Raw genomic sequence first — 20,810 nt, 5'->3', positions numbered from 1 at the left:
TCCAGTGCCCAGCCTGAGTTGCCAGTTACAGCTTGTACTGAGCTGTGAGAGATCTCAGCAGTAGGAGAGACTGTGCGGAGCTGTCAATCAGGCTGGGTGGGTATTAAATACTTCATACAACCATTCTGACCTTGATTTTTCAGAGTAAGTGCAGTATCCTGATCAGCGGGGGTTGTTGGACCCTCGCTGATTATTATATTGTTCTGCTATCCTAAGGAGCAGTCATTAATATATGCCCAGACGACCCCTGTAAAATCTTGTACATGGCACCTCTACTGTAAATCCACTGTTTTCATTACGAGGGCACTTACCCTAACACGTACGCCTGCTGTTGCTTTCAACACTAACATCCTATCCATCATCCTAACAGACCTTTAGTATGTCTGATCAAACTTGCGGGGCAGCTGCTGGTACCATGTTTGGGGTGGGAGCACCTCTATTGTCACATGGTGTGGGGATGCACACGTGCCATAGCCTGTATTTCTCCACGTCCCCCTCCCATTATCATATTGGAGTTTAGTAAATGACTGAATCTGTATATAATCTTAGCCGCCTGTCTGGTAGACAGAAGTGTGAAGCAGCTGCACTGTATAGTCTGTGCACGGTAAGGCATTGCAGAAATCTCAATATGAAAGTCATTTAAAGGTCAGCCAGCAGAGAGATGTAAACAGCAAGTCCTTCCCCCGAGCCTGCAGTCTACCCGTACAGTAAGGTGTCACACCGGGCTAAATTTAGTTCCCAATCATGTAATGTATACAGTGCCGGAGGATGGATCGGGCTTTTTCTACACATTTGGCCAAGATTAGAGCGAACATTGCCACTATCTGTAATGTAATTTCATGATGTGTGGCATTAAGTAAGAACAAATTACGGGGAGAAAAGAAAATGCCTACGTACTCTCAAAACTAGCACCAGCTCTCCGCCTGGGTACCAGAACGCCCGCACTCCATCTGCAAAAAACAAAGGATTAGAAGGTGCTAACGTATAGCTGCATACGGAATATAGTGCCGTGTCAGCAGTGCTGTACATCTGTCATTAACGTATCTAATGACATGACTCTGCGCAGTCCTTCCCAGTCTATAGGGCAGAGCCAGCTAGTGAGGTACAGGAAATAACTTCTGCATTGGAAAGTGGATACATTATTTTTCCTGTTTATGTAAATAGACATCACCAAACACATCTAACAATATTTAGTTGTTCTTGTCGGAAGATGTGTTCACTTCTGCCACAAGAAATGGCTTGTAAATCCTTCCCTCTGACCAGAACAGTTACTGTACAGGGTGCATCATTACTTTCTCCGTATGTGGGGCAGACTTGTGGTCCCGGACAGCCTATGGCCCTGATTCATAAAGACCGGCCTTGTACATGCCATTCTCCAGGAAGCATGGTGGAGTCAGAGGCAGCTGTTTTATTAAAGGGGTTTTCACACAAAGTACATTTTAATTATTAGATTTCAGAAAAAATAATTTCCACACTTTGATTTGTTAAAAATGTTCCTGTGCTGAGATAATCTTATAAAATGCGCTCCAACCAGCGATATTCGAAGAAGTGCTCCGGCCAGCGGTGTTTGGCGAGGCGCCCCGACCAGCGATATTCGACAAGGCGCTCCGGCCAGCGGCGTTTGGCGAGGCACTCTGACCAGCAGCGTTTTGCGAGGCGCCCCGACCAGCGATATTCGACAAGGCACTCCGGCCAGCGGCGTTTGGCGAGGCGCCCCGACCAGCGATATTCGACAAGGCACTCCGACAAGCAATATTCGACAAGGCGCTCCGACCAGCAGCGTTTGGCAAGGCGCTCCGACCAGCGGCGTTTGGAAAGGCGCTCCGACCAGCGATGTTCGACAAGGCGCTCCGACCAGTGGCGTTTGGCAAGGCGCTCCGACCAGTGGCGTTTGGAAAGGCGCTCCGGCCAGCGACGCTTGGCGAGGCGCTCCGACCAGCGATATTCGACAAGGCGCTCCGACCAGCGATATTCGACAAGGCGCTCCGACCAGCGATATTCGACAAGGCGCTCCGACCAGCGATATTCGACAAGGCGCTCCGACCAGCGATATTCGACAAGGCGCTCCGACCAGCGATATTCGACAAGGCGCTCCGACCAGCGATATTCGACAGGGCGCTCCGACCAGTGGCGTTTGGCGAGGTGCTACGGCCAGCGGCGTTTGGCAAGGCGCTACGGCCAGCGGCGTTTGGCGAGGCGCTCCGACCAGCGGCGTTTGGCGAGGCGCCCCAACCAGCGATATTCGACAAGGCACTCCGGCCAGCAGCGTTTGGCGAGGCACTCTGACCAGCGGCGTTTGGCGAGGCGCCCCGACCAGCGATATTCGACAAGGCACTCCGGCCAGCGGCGTTTGGCGAGGCGCTCCGGCCAGCGGCGCTTGGCGAGGCGCTCCGACCAGCGATATTCGACAAGGCGCTCCAACCAGTGGCGTTTGGCGAGGCGCTCCGACCAGCGGCGTTTGGCAAGGCACTCTGACCAACGGCGCTTGGTGAGGCGCTCTGACCAGCGATATTCGACAAAGCGCTCTGACCAGCGGCGTTTAGTGAGGTGCTCCGACCAGCGATATTTGACGAGGCGCTCTGACCAGCGGCATTTGGCAAGGTGCTCTGACCAGTGGCGTTTGATGTGGCGCTCCGACCAGCGGCGTTTGGCAAGGCACTCTGACCAGCGGCGTTTGGCAAGGCACTCTGACCAACGGCGCTTGGTGAGGCGCTCCGACCAGCGATATTCGACAAAGCGCTCTGACCAGCGGCGTTTAGTGAGGTGCTCCGACCAGCGATATTTGACGAGGCGCTCCGACCAGCGATATTTGACGAGGCGCTCCGACCAGCGATATTTGACGAGGCGCTCCGACCAGCGATATTTGACGAGGCGCTCCGACCAGCGATATTTGACGAGGCGCTCCGACCAGCGATATTTGACGAGGCGCTCCGACCAGCGATATTTGACGAGGCGCTCCGACCAGCGATATTTGACGAGGCGCTCCGACCAGCGATATTTGACGAGGCGCTCCGACCAGCGATATTTGACGAGGCGCTCCGACCAGCGATATTTGACGAGGCGCTCCGACCAGCGATATTTGACGAGGCGCTCCGACCAGCGATATTTGACGAGGCGCTCCGACCAGCGATATTTGACGAGGCGCTCCGACCAGCGATATTTGACGAGGCGCTCCGACCAGCGATATTCGACGAGGCGCTCTGACCAGCGGCATTTGGCAAGGCGCTCTGACCAGTGGCGTTTGATGTGGCGCTCCGACCAGCGGCGTTTGGCAAGGCACTCTGACCAACGGCGCTTGGTGAGGCGCTCTGACCAGCGGCGTTTGGCGAGGCGCTCCAACTCTGAGTATTTTTGTTTTTTCTCCGCTGTATTTGACATGAGAAAAAAATTGCAGCATGGATTTGATTCCAAAATTGATAGTGTGAGAAAAAAATCAATGTCAGCACAGTGGCTCAGTGGTTAACACTGCAGCCTTGCAGCGCTGGAGTCCTGGGTTCTAATCCCACCAAGGACAACATCTGCAAGGAGTTTGTATGTTCTCTCCGTGTTTGCGCGGGTTTCCTCCCACATTCCAAAGACCTATTGACAGGGAATTTAGATTGTGATCCCCAATGGGGACAGCGTGTGCAAAAACTGTAAAGCGCTGTGGAAAATGTTAGCTCTATATAAAAATAAATACTATTATTTATTATTATTATTATTATTATTATTATTAAAGATGTCATACGGGGACCATTGGTATGGTATCTGATTTTTACAGATACATTACAATTCTATTGCATGGGAAACTGTAAATGGTCGTGCAAAAGATTAATAGTTGCTGAGAAAAAAACAGATTGTATACGGACTGCACACAGAGGACAAGTGAGGAAAAATCATCCAATTTTTCTGGATAAAAATTGGGATTGAATTTTTATAGCCTGGTATTCCTGCAGCCTTACATAATCAGCTGTGATCCCCTGCTGTCCTGTCTGTATAGTCTTCCTCCCCTGCCCAGTAGATGTGGTATGATCAGACCAAGTTCCTGTACGGTCAGACACGGCCATTACACAGTACACAGCAGGGGCACAGTTATAAGATTATCTCAGCACAGAAACAGTTTTTATTAAACATTCAATTTTGAAAATGTATTATTATTCCAAGATCTGTTAATTAAAATGTACTTTGTTCATGGGAAAGAGGTGTGCACCTTACCACAAATCTTACTCCAGCCTGTGATTGGAGGAAGATTCGTGGCATGATGAACCTCATTAGTGGCCGTCCCTTTGTCACACCCCAGCTTTGTGCTATTGTGAAAATGCCAAAAGTCTCAAAACTTCTGCGAGGTTGCGCTGCACAAAAGCGCTGCGACTTTCATGCCAGACTTCTGGTATCCGCACTGTGGTAAATCGGGCCGAGGTGCCTTATTACGGTTCCCCTTGAACTGTAGATTTTCGGAGTTTTATCTAAGTTGTCAGATCATAGATGCTTTTGTGTGTCTTATCTTTTATCTTGTAGGACGACCCCTTTGTAAACGAAATGTTCAGCCCTGATAACATAATAAAGCGAGTGCCCACACTTCGGGAACAGCGCAGGCACAGGAGACGAGTATAGGCTTTATTATTTTATCGGGGCTGAACATTTAGCTTTAAGAAGGGGTTATCCTAATAGTGTACAACCCCTTTAAAGGGGCATTCCCATCTCCAAGATCCTATCCCAATATGTAGTAGGTGTAATGATACCTCCAGATAGAAATGTGGTATAGTTTTCCTGGTATCAATGGTTCCGACCAATGACATAGCAACACTTAGCTAGTTGCTAGTGGTAACCATGGATGCCTAAGGTCCTGCAATGCCTACACATGAAAAAAGAGACCTGGCTAATCAGAAAAACTATCCTACATTTCTACTTGGAGGTATTTGCTAATGTTTTCATTATGACCCCCACTACACATTGGGGTAGGATCTTGGAGATGGGACTATCCCTTTACATCCATCCACTTTGTCAGATGCGCGGTTCTTGCTCATTGTTCACATACGGGCCCTGAGGGTCACAGGTTTGGGGGTTTGTTGGCTTCTTTTTTTCACAAGAATTCAACACTGTTGTAAAGAACAATGTTTTTGTTGTTTTTCTACCGGTTTTTCAGTTTTTAGGTTCCCATGATGTTATTTTGTCTTTTTTCGTGCTTTCTGTGTCTTCTTTCCTGTCGGTGCGTTTTGTAAGCCTGTGCTGTGTGACTAGTGCCATCTTCCCCCAGGCATGAATGGCAGGGGCTGTATGTGACGTGTTTGCGGAGCTTTGTTATCCCTGTGTGCGCACATGGCGCTGCTTCCTGCCGGCCGCTCTGCACACGTCTCCCACCCCGCACACTGGCAGCCTAGGACAGACATGACAGGAGAGGGCTGCCTGGTTGCTACGGGCAACAGCGCTGGGAGAAAGTGGTCAGTCAGTTGTACAAGCAGTAGCCGCTGTGTTGTGGGCGTGTCTGGTGACGTGTGAGGGCGGGGTTACGCCAGTGTTCGTCACTACTTTGGCAGGGGGCGGAGACTGACGTCTGGCCGAGCGCGGTCACGTCACGTACTCGCCCCCAGTGGTGTGACTAAAGGAGCAGGACGTTGTGTCTTAAAGGGACAGGGCCCCGGGTACGTGCTGCTGGTGCCCGTGCAGTGCCTTCCTCCAGTATCCGGGGCTGGGCGGCCGCCTCTGACCTCCCGTGAACCCGGCTTGCAGGGACAGACGCTGAGGCACCGGGTACGTTACCGACAAAGAGCAGCGCTTGGTATGTACAGACGCGCAGCAGGCAGGATGTTGTGAGCGCCCGGCTCCTCCCCCTGCCATGTAAATACTGGTCACCGGGGTCACGTGTGGAGCGCGGCTGCTCCCGGTGACCCGCCGGCGGGCACACGTGCTGAGCACTGTGCGCTTGTTATTGTTCCGCCCTTTGTGTCTCGGACGGGTGAGTGCCGGAGACGGGGCCTGAGCGGGAGCTGCTGCACGCCTCACTTTCCTTTGTTGTTTCCTGCGGAGCACATGGTGAGGCTGGAGCTGCTCTTAAAGCCACAGCGTCTCCGCAGCCCGGACCATGTGGTCACAGGGCAGACACCTATCGGGGCGCATGTGCCACCAGCAGCTTCCATTATTTCTAGCAATATGGTCCCCCTTCCCCAGCTCTTTATCAGATCTACACCAGGGTGCTGGGGTCTACATGAGCAGTGGGTTGGTGGTTGTCCGGCCCTGGGATCCATGCGGCGGTTGTGTGGTTGTCCGGTGCTGGGATCATGTGGTGGCTGTCCAGCCCTGGGATCCATGCGGCGGTTGTGTGGCTGTCCAGCCCTGGGATCCATGCGGCGGTTGTGTGGCTGTCCGGCCCTGGGATCCATGCGGCGGTTGTGTGGCTGTCCGGCCCTGGGATCCATGCGGCGGTTGTGTGGCTGTCCGGCCCTGGGATCCATGCGGCGGTTGTGTGGCTGTCCGGCCCTGGGATCCATGTGGCGGTTGTGTGGTTGTCCGGTGCTGGGATCATGTGGTGGTCTTTCGGCCCTGGGATCCATGCGGTGGTTGTCCGGTGCTGGGATCATGTGGTGGTCGTCTGGCTCTGGGATCCATGCGGCGGATGTGTGGTTGTCCGGTGCTGGGATCATGTGGTGGTCGTCCGGCCCTGGGATCCATGCGGCGGATGTGTGGTTGTCCGGTGCTGGGATCATGTGGTGGTCGTTCGGCCCTGGGATCCATGCGGCGGTTGTGTGGTCGTTCAGCCCTGGGATCCATGCGGCGGTTTTGTGGTTGTCCAGTGCTGGGATCATGTGGTGGTCGTCCGGCCCTGGGATCCATGCGGCGGTTGTGTGGTTGTCCGGTGCTGGGATCATGTGGTGGCTGTCCAGCCCTGGGATCCATGCGGCGGTTGTGTGGCTGTCCAGCCCTGGGATCCATGCGGCGGTTGTGTGGCTGTCCAGCCCTGGGATCCATGCGGCGGTTGTGTGGCTGTCCGGCCCTGGGATCCATGCGGCGGTTGTGTGGCTGTCCGGCCCTGGGATCCATGCGGCGGTTGTGTGGCTGTCCGGCCCTGGGATCCATGCGGCGGTTGTGTGGTTGTCCGGTGCTGGGATCATGTGGTGGTCGTTCGGCCCTGGGATCCATGCGGCGGTTGTGTGGTCGTTCAGCCCTGGGATCCATGTGGCGGTTGTGTGGTTGTCCGGTGCTGGGATCATGTGGTGGTCTTTCGGCCCAGGGATCCATGCGGTGGTTGTCCGGTGCTGGGATCATGTGGTGGTCTTTCGGCCCAGGGATCCATGCGGTGGTTGTCCGGTGCTGGGATTATGTGGTGGTCGTCTGGCCCTGGGATCCATGCGGCGGATGTGTGGTTGTCCGGTGCTGGGATCATGTGGTGGTCGTTCGGCCCTGGGATCCATGCGGCGGTTGTGTGGTCGTTCAGCCCTGGGATCCATGCGGCGGTTGTGTGGTTGTCCAGTGCTGGGATCATGTGGTGGTCGTCCGGCCCTGGGATCCATGCAGCGGTTGTGTGGTTGTCCGTCCCTGGGATCCATGCGGCGGTTGTGTGGTTGTCCGGTGCTGGGATCATGTGGTGGTCATTCGGCCCTGGGATCCATGCGGCGGATGTGTGGTTGTCCGGTGCTGGGATCATGTTGTGGTCGTTCGGCCCTGGGATCCGTGCGGCGGTTGTGTGGTCGTTCAGCCCTGGGATCCATGTGGCGGTTGTGTGGCTGTCCAGTGCTGGGGTCATGTGGTCGTCCGGCCCTGGTATCCATGCGGCGGTTGTGTGGCTGTCCGTCCCTGGGATCCGTGCGGTGGTTGTCCGGTGCTGGGATCATGTGGTGGTCGTCCGGCCCTGGGATCCGTGCGGCGGTTGTGTGGTCGTTCGGCCCTGGGATCCATGCGGCGGTTGTGTGGTCGTTCGGCCCTGGGATCCATGCGGCGGTTGTGTGGTCGTTCGGCCCTGGGATCCGTGCGGCGGTTGTGTGGTCGTTCGGCCCTGGGATCCATGCGGCGGTTGTGTGGTCGTTCGGCCCTGGGATCCATGCGGCGGTTGTGTGGTCGTTCGGCCCTGGGATCCATGCGGCGGTTGTGTGGTCGTTCGGCCCTGGGATCCATGCGGCGGTGGTGTGGTTTTCAGGCATTGGAATGCATACATCCGGCGCTGGGTTCCGTGCAGGGGTGTCACCCAGAGCATTGGACTTTTATGTATGACTTAAATTAAATATTAGTGTGCTGCCTGGATCCTAATAATAATGGCTGAAAATTACGGTACATCAACAAAAAGCCACCAAACAATGTAGTCACTATTGCCTTTTATAGGTTTTGTTTTTCCTAGAGCTGAAAGGGCTCGAGCCTTTCTAGACACAGGCAGTATATTTATGTATAATGTATTATTTAATGCTGTCAGGATTATGGCTCATTAGCCAAAGTGACAATATTAAGAATACCAGTAGAAAGGCACCTTGTTTGTTCTTAACCCCCCACAACAACTTAAAGTGCATGTTGCACATACCAGTCAAATATGTCCAAATGTCACAATTCTCATGTCTTGAGACTTGCCATCCACTTTTAGTGGGCAGCTCCTCTTAGTCCGCATTCTGCCAGCACGCTAGGAGATGGAACTCCTTGTCCCCCATTTCCCATCCTGTATCACACCTGCCATTGTCCAGTAGGTAGTAAAGAATGCATCACATTGTGAGTAACAGGTTTAATTGATGCAGTTAGTCTGATTTGTCACATTGATTTGCTTATCTAAATCCGATAAGTGAGTTGTTTCCCCAGCTGTAATGCTTTTCCTATAATTGACAAAGTTTCATGCATTTTTTGTTTTTGTTTTGAGGAGAAAAAAACAACCAACTTGGTGAGACCTGACAGCCGGCATTATAAGGCAGTAAGGCTCCTCTGGCACCGTTGGGGTCTGTTTATATGACTGATCCTAGTTCTAAATGCTATTCTAAAAAGAGGCAGGCTCACTGCCCAGGACACAGCTATGTGTGACTGAGATTGCTGAAAACTCCAGTGTCTGCCGTTTTCATTGGGAAAATATCGTGCCCCAAGTTTGGCACAGTCCCATATTGGTCAGGTCGCTTCATTCACAGATCAGTAGTATTCAAGAAAAGTTGTCGCCTCGGGTATAGTGTAGTAGAAGAATCTTGGGGTTATGGGGTCTATAAACCATTTGCCTAAATTCTAAAATGTTTCAGACAGACTTTGCTACTTCCCTAGCCAATATCTCCTCATGACCTGACTACACCATCCATTCATTGCTTGTTAAGGTCTACGAGCTGTGCCATGATGGCTTACACTAAGTAAAGCAGATTTCTGAGATCTGTCTGGATTAAGAGTGCATTTTCTACCTGATGATTCTCATGATCATTGACACTCCCTGTGATGCTGATGTTGGGTTATAAGGTTTTACTCATAGTTCTATTCTTTTTACAGAAGGGAAAACTGCAGTGAGGTTGCCTTTGTTGGAAAAGCCCTGCTTGCCACTTTGCCTTCCAGACATCACAAATGCGACCATGGGAGCTGGCAGTGAATAGGTGGCCTCCTTCAGCCCCCATTAACCAGCGGAGGTTCCTTGGATCCTGCAGCACCCCAGCACACCTCAGGCGAAGGTAGGAGCTGCGGGGCTCTGGAAAAGGTATCACCTTCTAACACCGCACCTATCCTAGGCTTTCTACCTTTGTCAGTTCCTTTTGGTTTCTGTAGCAAAATGTGTAAAGCTTACAACCTTCACACCTATTATTTGTAGTAAATACATGAGGTGGAGCCTCAACTCTTTTTTTTTTTTTGGGTGATCCAAGGTTGCATAGTCAGTCATACACCTGAAGTGTACTGCTTCGTTGAGTAGTAATAGTACATGGTGCTAGTAATGTCTTCAGAATTGGTCAATGTTTAAAATTGTTGGTCTGTTGCTGACATAAGCGCAATGAACTAGAATTTATGGTCATGGTGGTTGTAAGGCCGAGACATAAATGACTGTTGTCAGTGTAGCCCTGGGGCGCAGCACAGTCGTGTACACACATGCGGTCGGTGTAAGCATGAGACACAAATGACTGGTGTAGCCCTGGGGCGCAGGCACACGGTTGGTTGTACGCACACGCGGTCGGCGTAAGCAAAAGACACATGACTGGTGTAGCCCTGGGGCGCAGCACATAGTTGTGTACACACATGCGGTCGGTGTAAGCGCAAGACACAAATGACTGTTGGTGTAGCCCCGGAGCACAGGCACACGTTTGTGTAGGCACATGCTCAGTCGGTGTAAGCACAAGACACAAATGACTGTTGTTGATAGCCTCGTGGTGCAGGCACACATTTGTTGTACACACATGCGGTCGGTGTAAGCACGAGACCCAAATGACTATTGTCGGTGTAGCCCCGGGGCGCAGGAACACAGTTGTGTAGGCACATGTGGTCCGTGTAGGCACATGTGGTCCGTGTAACCACGAGACCCAAATGACTATTGTCGGTGTAGCCCCGGGGCGCAGGAACGCAGTTGTGTAGGCACATGCGGTCCGTGTAAGCACGAGACACAAATGACTATTGTCGGTGTAGCCCCGGGGCTCAGGAACACATTTGTTGTACGCACATGCGGTCGGTGTAAGCACGAGACCTAAATGACTATTGTCGGTGTAGCCCCGGGGCGCAGGAACACATTTGTTGCACGCACATGCGGTCGGTGTAAGCACGAGACCTAAATGACTATTGTCGGTGTAGCCCCGGGGCGCAGGAACACATTTGTTGTACGCACATGCGGTCGGTGTAAGCACGAGACCTAAATGACTATTGTCGGTGTAGCCCCCGGGCGCAGGAACACAGTTGTGTAGGTACATATGATCGGTGTAAGCACTAGACCCAAATGACTATTGTCGGTGTAGCCCCGGGGCGCAGGAACACATTTGTTGTACGCACATGCGGTCGGTGTAAGCACGAGACCTAAATGACTATTGTCGGTGTAGCCCCGGGGCGCAGGAACACATTTGTTGTACGCACATGCGGTCGGTGTAAGCACGAGACCTAAATGACTATTGTCGGTGTAGCCCCCGGGCGCAGGAACACAGTTGTGTAGGCACATATGATCGGTGTAAGCACTAGACCCAAATGACTATTGTCGGTGTAGCCCCGGGGCGCAGGAACACATTTGTTGTACGCACATGCGGTCGGTGTAAGCACGAGACCTAAATGACTATTGTCGGTGTAGCCCCGGGGCGCAGGAACACATTTGTTGTTCGCACATGCGGTCGGTGTAAGCACGAGACCTAAATGACTATTGTCGGTGTAGCCCCCGGGCGCAGGAACACAGTTGTGTAGGCACATATGATCGGTGTAAGCACTAGACCCAAATGACTATTGTCGGTGTAGCCCCGGGGCGCAGGAACACATTTGTTGTACGCACATGCGGTCGGTGTAAGCACGAGACCTAAATGACTATTGTCGGTGTAGCCCCGGGGCGCAGGAACACATTTGTTGTACGCACATGCGGTCGGTGTAAGCACGAGACCCAAATGACTATTGTCGGTGTAGCCCCGGGGCGCAGGAACACATTTGTTGTACGCACATGCGGTCGGTGTAAGCACGAGACCTAAATGACTATTGTCGGTGTAGCCCCCGGGCGCAGGAACACAGTTGTGTAGGCACATATGATCGGTGTAAGCACTAGACCCAAATGACTATTGTCGGTGTAGCCCCGGGGCGCAGGAACACATTTGTTGTACGCACATGCGGTCGGTGTAAGCACGAGACCTAAATGACTATTGTCGGTGTAGCCCCGGGGCGCAGGAACACATTTGTTGTACGCACATGCGGTCGGTGTAAGCACGAGACCCAAATGACTATTGTCGGTGTAGCCCCGGGGCGCAGGAACACATTTGTTGTACGCACATGCGGTCGGTGTAAGCACGAGACCTAAATGACTATTGTCGGTGTAGCCCCCGGGCGCAGGAACACAGTTGTGTAGGCACATATGATCGGTGTAAGCACTAGACCCAAATGACTATTGTCGGTGTAGCCCCGGGGCGCAGGAACACATTTGTTGTACGCACATGCGGTCGGTGTAAGCACGAGACCTAAATGACTATTGTCGGTGTAGCCCCGGGGCGCAGGAACACATTTGTTGTACGCACATGCGGTCGGTGTAAGCACGAGACCTAAATGACTATTGTCGGTGTAGCCCCCGGGCGCAGGAACACAGTTGTGTAGGCACATATGATCGGTGTAAGCACTAGACCCAAATGACTATTGTCGGTGTAGCCCCGGGGCGCAGGAACACATTTGTTGTACGCACATGTGGTCGGTGTAAGCACGAGACCTAAATGACTATTGTCGGTGTAGCCCCCGGGCGCAGGAACACAGTTGTGTAGGCACATATGATCGGTGTAAGCACTAGACCCAAATGACTATTGTCGGTGTAGCCCCCGGGCGCAGGAACACAGTTGTGTAGGCACATATGATCGGTGTAAGCACTAGACCTAAATGACTATTGTCGGTGTAGCCCCCGGGCGCAGGAACACAGTTGTGTAGGCACATATGATCGGTGTAAGCACTAGACCCAAATGACTATTGTCGGTGTAGCCCCGGGGCGCATGAATACAGTTGTGTAGGCACATGTGGTCGGTGTAAGCACGAGACACAAATGACTATTGTCGGTGTAGCCCCGGGGCGCATGAATACAGTTGTGTAGGCACATGTGGTCGGTGTAAGCACGAGACACAAATGACTATTGTCGGTGTAGCCCCGGGGCGCATGAATACAGTTGTGTAGGCACATGTGGTCGGTGTAGGCACGAGACACAAATGACTGGTGTAGGCACATGCGGTCAAAACATATTAAAGTTGGTCCCACCTAGTGGAAACAAATTGCTTTACTGACTAGTAGCTGGTGATATATACAATTTTGGTGGAGCATTGATCCTGTGTTAATTTTACCAGCTCTGATTTCACTTCTTTCAGAAAAATGACCTTTTTTTTTTCTTTTTTTTTTCTTCTTCAGTAAACCTAGAAAAGTTACCAAATTTGGCCAAATTGCTATCTTTTTATCTTATCCATTCAGATATTAATGTTTCTTGGGAGTTTTTCCATGTTACTGGCGGTATTTTAAATTTTATTATTTTTTTTTTTTTATTTCTAGCCCTCCAACGAGGCATCAGTGGGGCAGGAGGGACAGACCTCAGCAGGGTATCCTCATTCAGGATGATAACTCTTTCCGGGCTACTTTCTTTCCTGTAGATGAACACAGAGTTTTTGCCCTCACCAGCACTCCTCCACGAATGCTCCACCCCGCTGCCCACTCCACTCAGCAAACCCCATTCATGGTTGACCTTCATGAGCAGGTAATTGTGTTATATATAATCTTTATGTGGTGGCATGGTGATACAGAGGTGTATTTCCCTGCAGGTTCCATTTACTAGCTCAATATTCTCGCCAGTTCTCATTTCTTTAGAAATATATATATATATTTTTTTTTTTACCAGGTACACCAGGGACCTGTCCCTCTGTCATATACTGTTACAACCGTAACCCAAGGCTTCCCTTTGCATGCTGGGCAGCACATCCCAGGGTGCAGCACCCAGCAGTTGCCAGCATGTTCTGTCATGTTCAGCGGCCAACACTACCCCCTCTGCTGCCTTCCTCCTCCGGTAAGTGGGATTAGTAAAATCAACTTTTTTTTTTTTTTTGCCTGTCAGGCATATGAGGCTGTTGTGTTTTTGAGACTAGCGTCTGGTCCGGACATTGCAGTCCTTACATAGACCTTGAACGCCTGATGTGTGAAACCTTCCTTATGAAGAAAAATGCTTCCACCTCTTGCAGAACAAAATAACCTGTAGTCTCAAATTCTGGGGTATGGAGTATTAACCCCTTATTGACAGCCAATACGCCCTTTAACCCCTTAATGACTGCCAATACGTCTTTTAACTGACCTGAGATATAAGAGAATATCCTCCCCATACAGGTGACAATCCAGCAGCTGTCGGCTGCACACTATAGCTGACAACTTGCTGCATCAGCCACGATCAGTATTTGCACCTTCAAAATCTGTTTAACCCCTTAGATGCTGCTGTCAATAGTGACTACATAATTATAAATGGTTAACAGAGTGTGGGGGCTTCCTCTTTATCCAAACTGGTGCCCTCAGATCATGATTTTGTGGTCCTGATGCTTGCCATGGCAATTCACGACCAAATAGCGGCCTTACAGTCTGACAGCTATAATAATCTGTTGAGAAGTTAGAGGCATTTAGGAGGTAAAAATACACATTTTCATTTCTGTCATACCACTTTGCATTAATTCCTGTAAAGCACCTGAAGAGTTAATAAACCACCTGACAGCAGTTTCCAATATGTCTAGGGGTGCTGTTTTTAAAATGGTATAACTTCTGGGGGTTTCCCAATATATGGGACCCCTAAAGGCACTTCAAACATGGATAGGTCCCTAAAAAAATAAATTTTGTAAATTTCCTTGAAAAAATGAAAAATTGCTGCTACATTTTTAAACCTCCTAAAATGCTAACAAAATAAAATAACATTTTACAAATGGTGCTGATGTAAAGCCGACATGTGGGAAATGTTATTTATTAATGGTTTGGTGTGGTATGACCATCTGGATTAAAGGGATAATCATTCAAATTTAGAAAATTGCTAATTTTTTAACATTTTTCTCTGATTTTTTTAATAAATAAACACAAAACATATTGACGTAAATTTACAATTATCATAAAGTATAATGTGTCATGAAAAAAACAATCTCAAAATCACTGGGATTTGTTGAAGCATTGCAGAGTTATTACCACATAAAGTGACACTGGTCAGATTTCAAAAATGTGGCTCTGTCACTAAGGGGTTAACTGGGTTTCTTTTGTTTTTGTTGTTTTTTTTTCAAAAGTAAAACAAAAATTTGCAGATATGACTGCTAGTGTTGAGTGCAAGTGCTCACAACTTGAGTATGCACAGAGTATCACAGATTGCCGCATGTGTTTTTTTGTGTCGAACAGTCTCGAAACATGCGGGGAAGGGACTCAAGCATGTCACTCGAGCACCCGCAATACTCGGTACCCGATGGAAACTGGAGTAGCGAGCACTTAGGTTCAACACTAATTACGACATATTAATTACAGCAACTTAGTGTTATCAAATTCTGTGACGTACCGGTGAGTTCAAAATGCTCACTATACCCCTGGATAAAATCCTTGAGAGATGTGGTTTCCAAACTAGGGTCAGTTGTGGGGGGGTTCCACTGTTTAGGTATATCAGGGCCATCCAAACATGACATGTCGTCCGGTCTCAATTCCAGCCAATTTTGTGTTCAAAAGGTGCTCCTTCCCTCCTGAACCATGAAACAGTAGATTTAACCAACAAACAGGGTATCGGCATGCTTGGGAGAAATTGCACAGCAAATGTTGTCCATTTTCAAGCTAAATGTCAATTAAGTTTGTGTTTTGTTTTTTTGTTTTTTTTTTTCTTCCACATTGCTTCAGTTTTTGTGAAGCAACTGAACAATTAATAAACTCGTTGAATGTTGTTTTGAACACCCTAATGGTGCAGTTTTTAGAATTGTTAAAACATTTTTTATGTATTTTCTGTCATACAGACCCCTCAAAATCACTTCAAATGTGTTGTGGTCCCTAAAAAAAAAATAAATAAATAAAATTTGTTGGAAAAATGAGAAATCACTGTTCAACATTTAACCCTTCTAACTTCATAACAAAAATTGTTTCCAAAATTGTGCTGATGTAAAGTAAACATGTGGGAAATGTTACTTATTAACTTTTTGATGTGCTATAACTCTGATAAAAGGCACAAAAATTTAAAGATTTAAACATTTTAAACAATTTGCCAAACTTTAGGTTTTTTTTAATAAATAAATGCAAGTCATATCGAACAAATTTTACTACAGTCTCAGAATAAGTGTGATCCATTGAAGCATTCCAGAGCTGTAACCTCATAAAATGACACTGGTTAGAATTTTCCAAATTTGGCTTGGTCACTAAGGGGTTATGTAGCTTTGTCTACTACTGTATAAATGCTTGAACAAGCGAGTGAGTATGATGCCATGCACTCCAGTTTTTCATTAGTATCCGTTGTCCCTTTACATGCAGTTGTATGAAAGTGTTTTCCCCTTCCTGATTTCCTATTATTTAGCATTTTTGTGACACTTAAATGTTTCAGATCGCCATACAAATTTAAATATTAGACCACGATGGCACAAACACAAAATGCAGTTTTTAATTGAAGGTCTTTATTACTTCGGGTGAAAGAAATGCAATCCTACATGGTCCTGTGTGAAAGTTATTTCACCCCCTTTAAAACCTAAAATAACTGGTTTATCACATCTTTGGGAAGCGGGGTTCAAAGTCCCTAGCCATACCCAGGAGTGATTATTGCCACACCTGTTCTCAATCAAGAAATCACTTAAATAGGGCCTGACAGAGTGAATTAGACAAAAAAAAAATCCTCAAAAGCTAGACCTCCTGCTGTTATCCAAAGGAATTCTGAAACAGTCATTGAGATCTGTCAGTCTGGAAAAATATTATAAAGCCATTTCTAAAGCTTTGGGACTCCATCAAACCACAATGAGTCATTATCCACAAATGGCAAAAACATGGAACAGTGATGAACCTTCCCTGGAGTGGCCGGCGATACAAATTTCCCAAAGAGCACAGCAACAACTCATTCAAGAGCTCACAAAAGAATAGAGTTCCAAGACGAAAACCACTGCTGAGCAATAGAAACATAAAGGCTTTGTTTTGCCAGAAAAAAATCTTGATGATCCCCAAGACTTTTGAGAAAATACTCTGTGGACTGATGAGAGAAAAGTTGAACGGGGTGTATGTCCCATTATATCTAGCGTAGAAGTAAGGCTGTGTGCCCACATTGCGGATTCGTGTGCTGATTTTTCAGCACTGTTTTTTTTGAAAAATCCGCAGGTAAAACGCACTGCGTTTTACCTGCGGATTTCCTGCGTTTTTTGTTGGATTTCACCTGCAGTTTTACACCTGCAGATTCCTATTGAGGAGCTGATGTAAAACGCTGCGGAATCCGCACAGAGAATTGACATGCTGCGGAAGATACAAAGCAGTGTTTCCACGCGGTATTCTCCGCACCATGGGCACAGCTTATTTGGTTTTCCATAGTTTTAGATGGTACTGTAAACCTGATGGAAAGCTGCTGCGGATCCGCAACGTGTGCACATAGCCTTACACAGCATTTCGCAAAAGGAACATCATACCAACAGTAAAATGTGGTGGTAGTGTGATGGTCTGTTTAGCTGCTTCATTACCTGGAAGACTTGTGGTGGTAAATGTAACCATGAACTTTGCCGTCTACCAAAAAAATCCTGAAGGACAATGTCTGGCCATCTGTTTGACCTCAAGCTGAAGCGCACTTGGGTTATGCAGCAGGACAATGACCCAAAACCCACCAAGTCCACCTCTTAATGGCTTAACCCCTTCCCTTCACGACATGCGCCATACTAGTACGGCACATGTGGTGTCTCCCCCTTTGATGTGGGCTCCGGCGGTGAGCCCACATCAAAGTCGCGACATGTCAGCTATTTTGTACAGCTGACATGTGTGCGCAATAGCGGCAGGTGAAATCGCGATTCACCCGACGCTATTAACCTTTTAAATGCCGCTGTCAAACACTGACAGCGGCATTTAACTGCCGCGCGGCCGGAAATGAGCGCATCGCCAACCCCCATCACATGATCGGGGGTCGGTAATGCGTCAGGCTGGTAACCATAGAGGTCCTTGAGACCTCTTGGTTACTGATGCTGGCCTGCTCATAGCAAGCCTGCATTTCAGCTACATAGCAGCGATCTGATGATCGCTGCTATGTAGCTGAGCCGATAGTTGTGCCAGCTTCTAGCCTCCCATGGAGGCTATTGAAGCATAGCAAAAGTTTAAAAAAAATGTTTTTAAAAATATTAAAAAAATATAAAAGTTTAAATCACCCCCTTTTGCACCATCCAAAATAAAACAAAAAAAAAATCAAACCTACACTATTTGGTATCGCCGCGTTCAGAATCGCCCGATCTATCAATAAAAAAAAAAAGCATTAACCTGATCGCTAAACAGCGTAGCGAGAAAAAAAATTCGTAACGCCAGAATTAGGCTACTTTCACACTAGTGTCGTGCACTGCACGTCGCTATGCGACGTTGCAGCGCACCGACACATAGTGTGGTAGCGCTGCACAACTTGGGCAGCGGATGCTGTTTTTCAACGCATCCGCTGCCCCATTGTGAGAGGCGGGAGCGGAGTTCCGTCCGTGCATGCGCTGTCGGAAATGCTGCAGACAACACACCAAAAAACATTACAAGCAACGGTTTTTGGTGGCGACGGTCCGACGCAACCGCCGGTTGCGACGTGTGGCAATGCGTCGCACTGCGTCGCTAATGCAAGTCAATGGAGAAAAACGCATCCTGCAAGCACTTTTGCAGGATGCGTTTTTTCTTCAAAACGACGCTAGTGTGAAAGTAGCCTTACGTGTTTTTGGTCGCCGCGACATAACATTAAAATGCAATAATGAGCAATCAAAATAATGTATCTGCACAAAAGTGGTATCATTTAAAAATGTCAGCTCTGCACGCAAAAAATAAGCCCTCACCCGACCCCAGATCACGAAAAGTGGAGACGCTACAGGTATTGGAAAATGGCGTGGTTTTTTTTGTTTGTTTTTTTTAAGCTAAATTTTGAATTTTTTTTCCACCACTTAGATAAAATAAAAATAACTTAGACATGTTAGGGGTCTATGAACTCGTAATGACCTGGAGAATCATAATGGCAGGTCAGTTTTTAGCATTTAGTGAACCTAGCAAAAAAGCCAAACAAAAAACAAGTGTGGGATTGCACTTTTTTTTGCAATTTCACCACACTTGGAATTTTTATTCCCGTTTTCTAGTACAAGACATGGTAAAACCAATGGTGTCGTTCAAAAGTACAACTCGTCCCGCAAAAAATAAGCCCTCACATGGCCATATTGACAGAAAAATAAAAAAGTTATGTCTCTGGGAAGGAGGGGAGCGAAAAACGAAAAAGGGCTGCGGCGTGAAGGGGTTAAGAAAAACAAAATTAAGACTTTGGAGTGACCTAGTCAAAGTCCTGACCTTAATCCGACTAAGATGCTGTGGCATGATCTTAAAAAGGCAGTTCGTGCTTCTAAACCATCCAATGTGACTGATTTACGACAATTCTGCTGAGATGAGTGGGTCAAAATTCCTCCAGAGCGTTGTGAAAGACTCGGTTATCTCAAACGCTTTATGGGGCAATCACTTTTTCACGCAGGGCCCTGTAGGTTTGTATTTCTTTATCTCCTATTAATAAATATCTTCATTTAAACACTGCATTTTGTGTTTACTTGTGTAATCTTTGTCTAATATTTACATTTGTTTGCGGATCTGAAATATTTAAGTGTGACGAACATGCAAAAGAATAGGAAATCCAGGAAGTAGCAAATGTCCTTTCACACAATTGTAGCCTGCAGAAAGACTGCTTATTTGTTTTAGTATTTTTTTTTTTTTCCTCAGTATTACACCTTTTATAATTTTAAGCATAGTAGACTTTATCTTTTTTTTTTTTTTTTTTTTCAAGCTCATCCCTGGGTGCACCGTGCAGCAGCTTCCTGTCTCGTACCAGCCGTTTCCTCCTCTTCTTTCCAGCGAACATTACATCTTGCATACTCACCCACCGCTGCCACCACACCAGCCACCTCATATGGCCTCTCTTGCCCCATTTGTAACAGTGCAACCACAGAGAATGGTAAGTGCCAATATAAAATGTGGTTCATGTTTGTTTTTTTTATACTCGTCCTGCACATTGGGGTTCCTGTATTTAGTGCATCTGGTAAACGGTAGAAGCTTACATAGGAAAATGTTCCTACAGCTTTTTATTCTAATCCCTGTATGCAGTATGTTTCTTTACTTGTTCCCACATGTGATTTTTATCTGGAGTCTTTTTGTAAATTAACCCCTTTCTGACCTTGGACAGGATAGTACGTCCAAGGTCAGATCCCCTGCTTTGATGTTTGCTCCGGCGGTGAGCCCACATCAAAGCCAGGACATGTCAGCTGACATGTGCCCACAATAGCACCGGGCGGAATCGCGAGCCACCCGCCGCTATTAACTAGTTAACGCTGACAGCGGCATTTAACTAGCCCTTCTGGCCATCGGGCCGGAAACGAGCGCATCGCTAACCCCCGTCACGTGATCGGAGGTCAGCGATTCGTCGACATAACAACCAGGTGTCTCCTTGAGACCTCTATGGTTGCTGATGTCGGATTGCTGTGAGCGCCACCCTGTGGTCGGCGCTCATAGCAAGCCTGTAATTCTGCTACATAGGAGTGATCTGAGCTTCATTCCTATGTAGCCGAACCGGTCGAGTTGTGCCAGCTTCTAGCCTCCCATGGAGGCTATTGAAGCATGGCAAAAGTAAAATAAAAATTAAAAAAAAGTTAAATATGAAAAAAAATATAAAAGTTTACATCACTTCCCTTTTCGCCCCATTCAAAATAAAACAATAAAATCAAACCTGCACATATTTGGTATTGCCGTGTTCAGAATCGCACGATTTATCAATTTAACCCCTTCACCCCCGGAGCTTTTTCCGTTTTCGTTTTTCGCTCCCCTCCTTCCCAGAGCCATAACTTTTTTATTTTTCCGTCAATTTGGCCATGTGAGGGCTTATTTTTTGCGGGACGAGTTGTACTTTTGAACGACATCATTGGTTTTAGCATGTCGTGTACTAGAAAACGGGAAAAAAATTCCAAGTGCAGTGAAATTGCAAAAAAAGTGCAATCCCACACTTGTTTTTTGCTTGCCTATTTTGCTAGGTTCACTAAATGCTAAAA

General features: G+C 48.1%; 1 protein-coding gene across 9 annotated transcripts in view; it reads left to right on the top strand.

Moving 5' to 3' along the window:
- The window catches only part of RNF44 (ring finger protein 44), a 65,523-nt gene that overhangs the window by 19,652 nt on the left and 25,061 nt on the right, over positions 1–20,810 (top strand). For 3 of the 9 annotated variants that reach the window (XM_077265700.1, XM_077265694.1, XM_077265698.1), the window contains exons 2-5: positions 9,415–9,590; positions 13,102–13,303; positions 13,445–13,609; positions 19,556–19,723. In XM_077265700.1, coding sequence (XP_077121815.1) covers positions 9,487–9,590; positions 13,102–13,303; positions 13,445–13,609; positions 19,556–19,723 — 639 coding nt within the window. In that variant the 5' untranslated portion in view covers positions 9,415–9,486. Of the gene's footprint in view, positions 1–5,534; positions 5,759–5,844; positions 6,013–9,414; positions 9,617–13,101; positions 13,304–13,444; positions 13,610–19,555; positions 19,724–20,810 lie in introns of those variants that run through there. The other 6 variants (XM_077265695.1, XM_077265701.1, XM_077265696.1 and 3 more) reach the window with 6 other exon arrangements.

The sequence above is a fragment of the Ranitomeya variabilis genome, chromosome 5, assembly GCF_051348905.1.
Source record: "Ranitomeya variabilis isolate aRanVar5 chromosome 5, aRanVar5.hap1, whole genome shotgun sequence".
Lineage (NCBI taxonomy): Eukaryota > Metazoa > Chordata > Amphibia > Anura > Dendrobatidae > Ranitomeya > Ranitomeya variabilis.
This window is presented reverse-complemented; position numbering and strand designations above follow the sequence as displayed.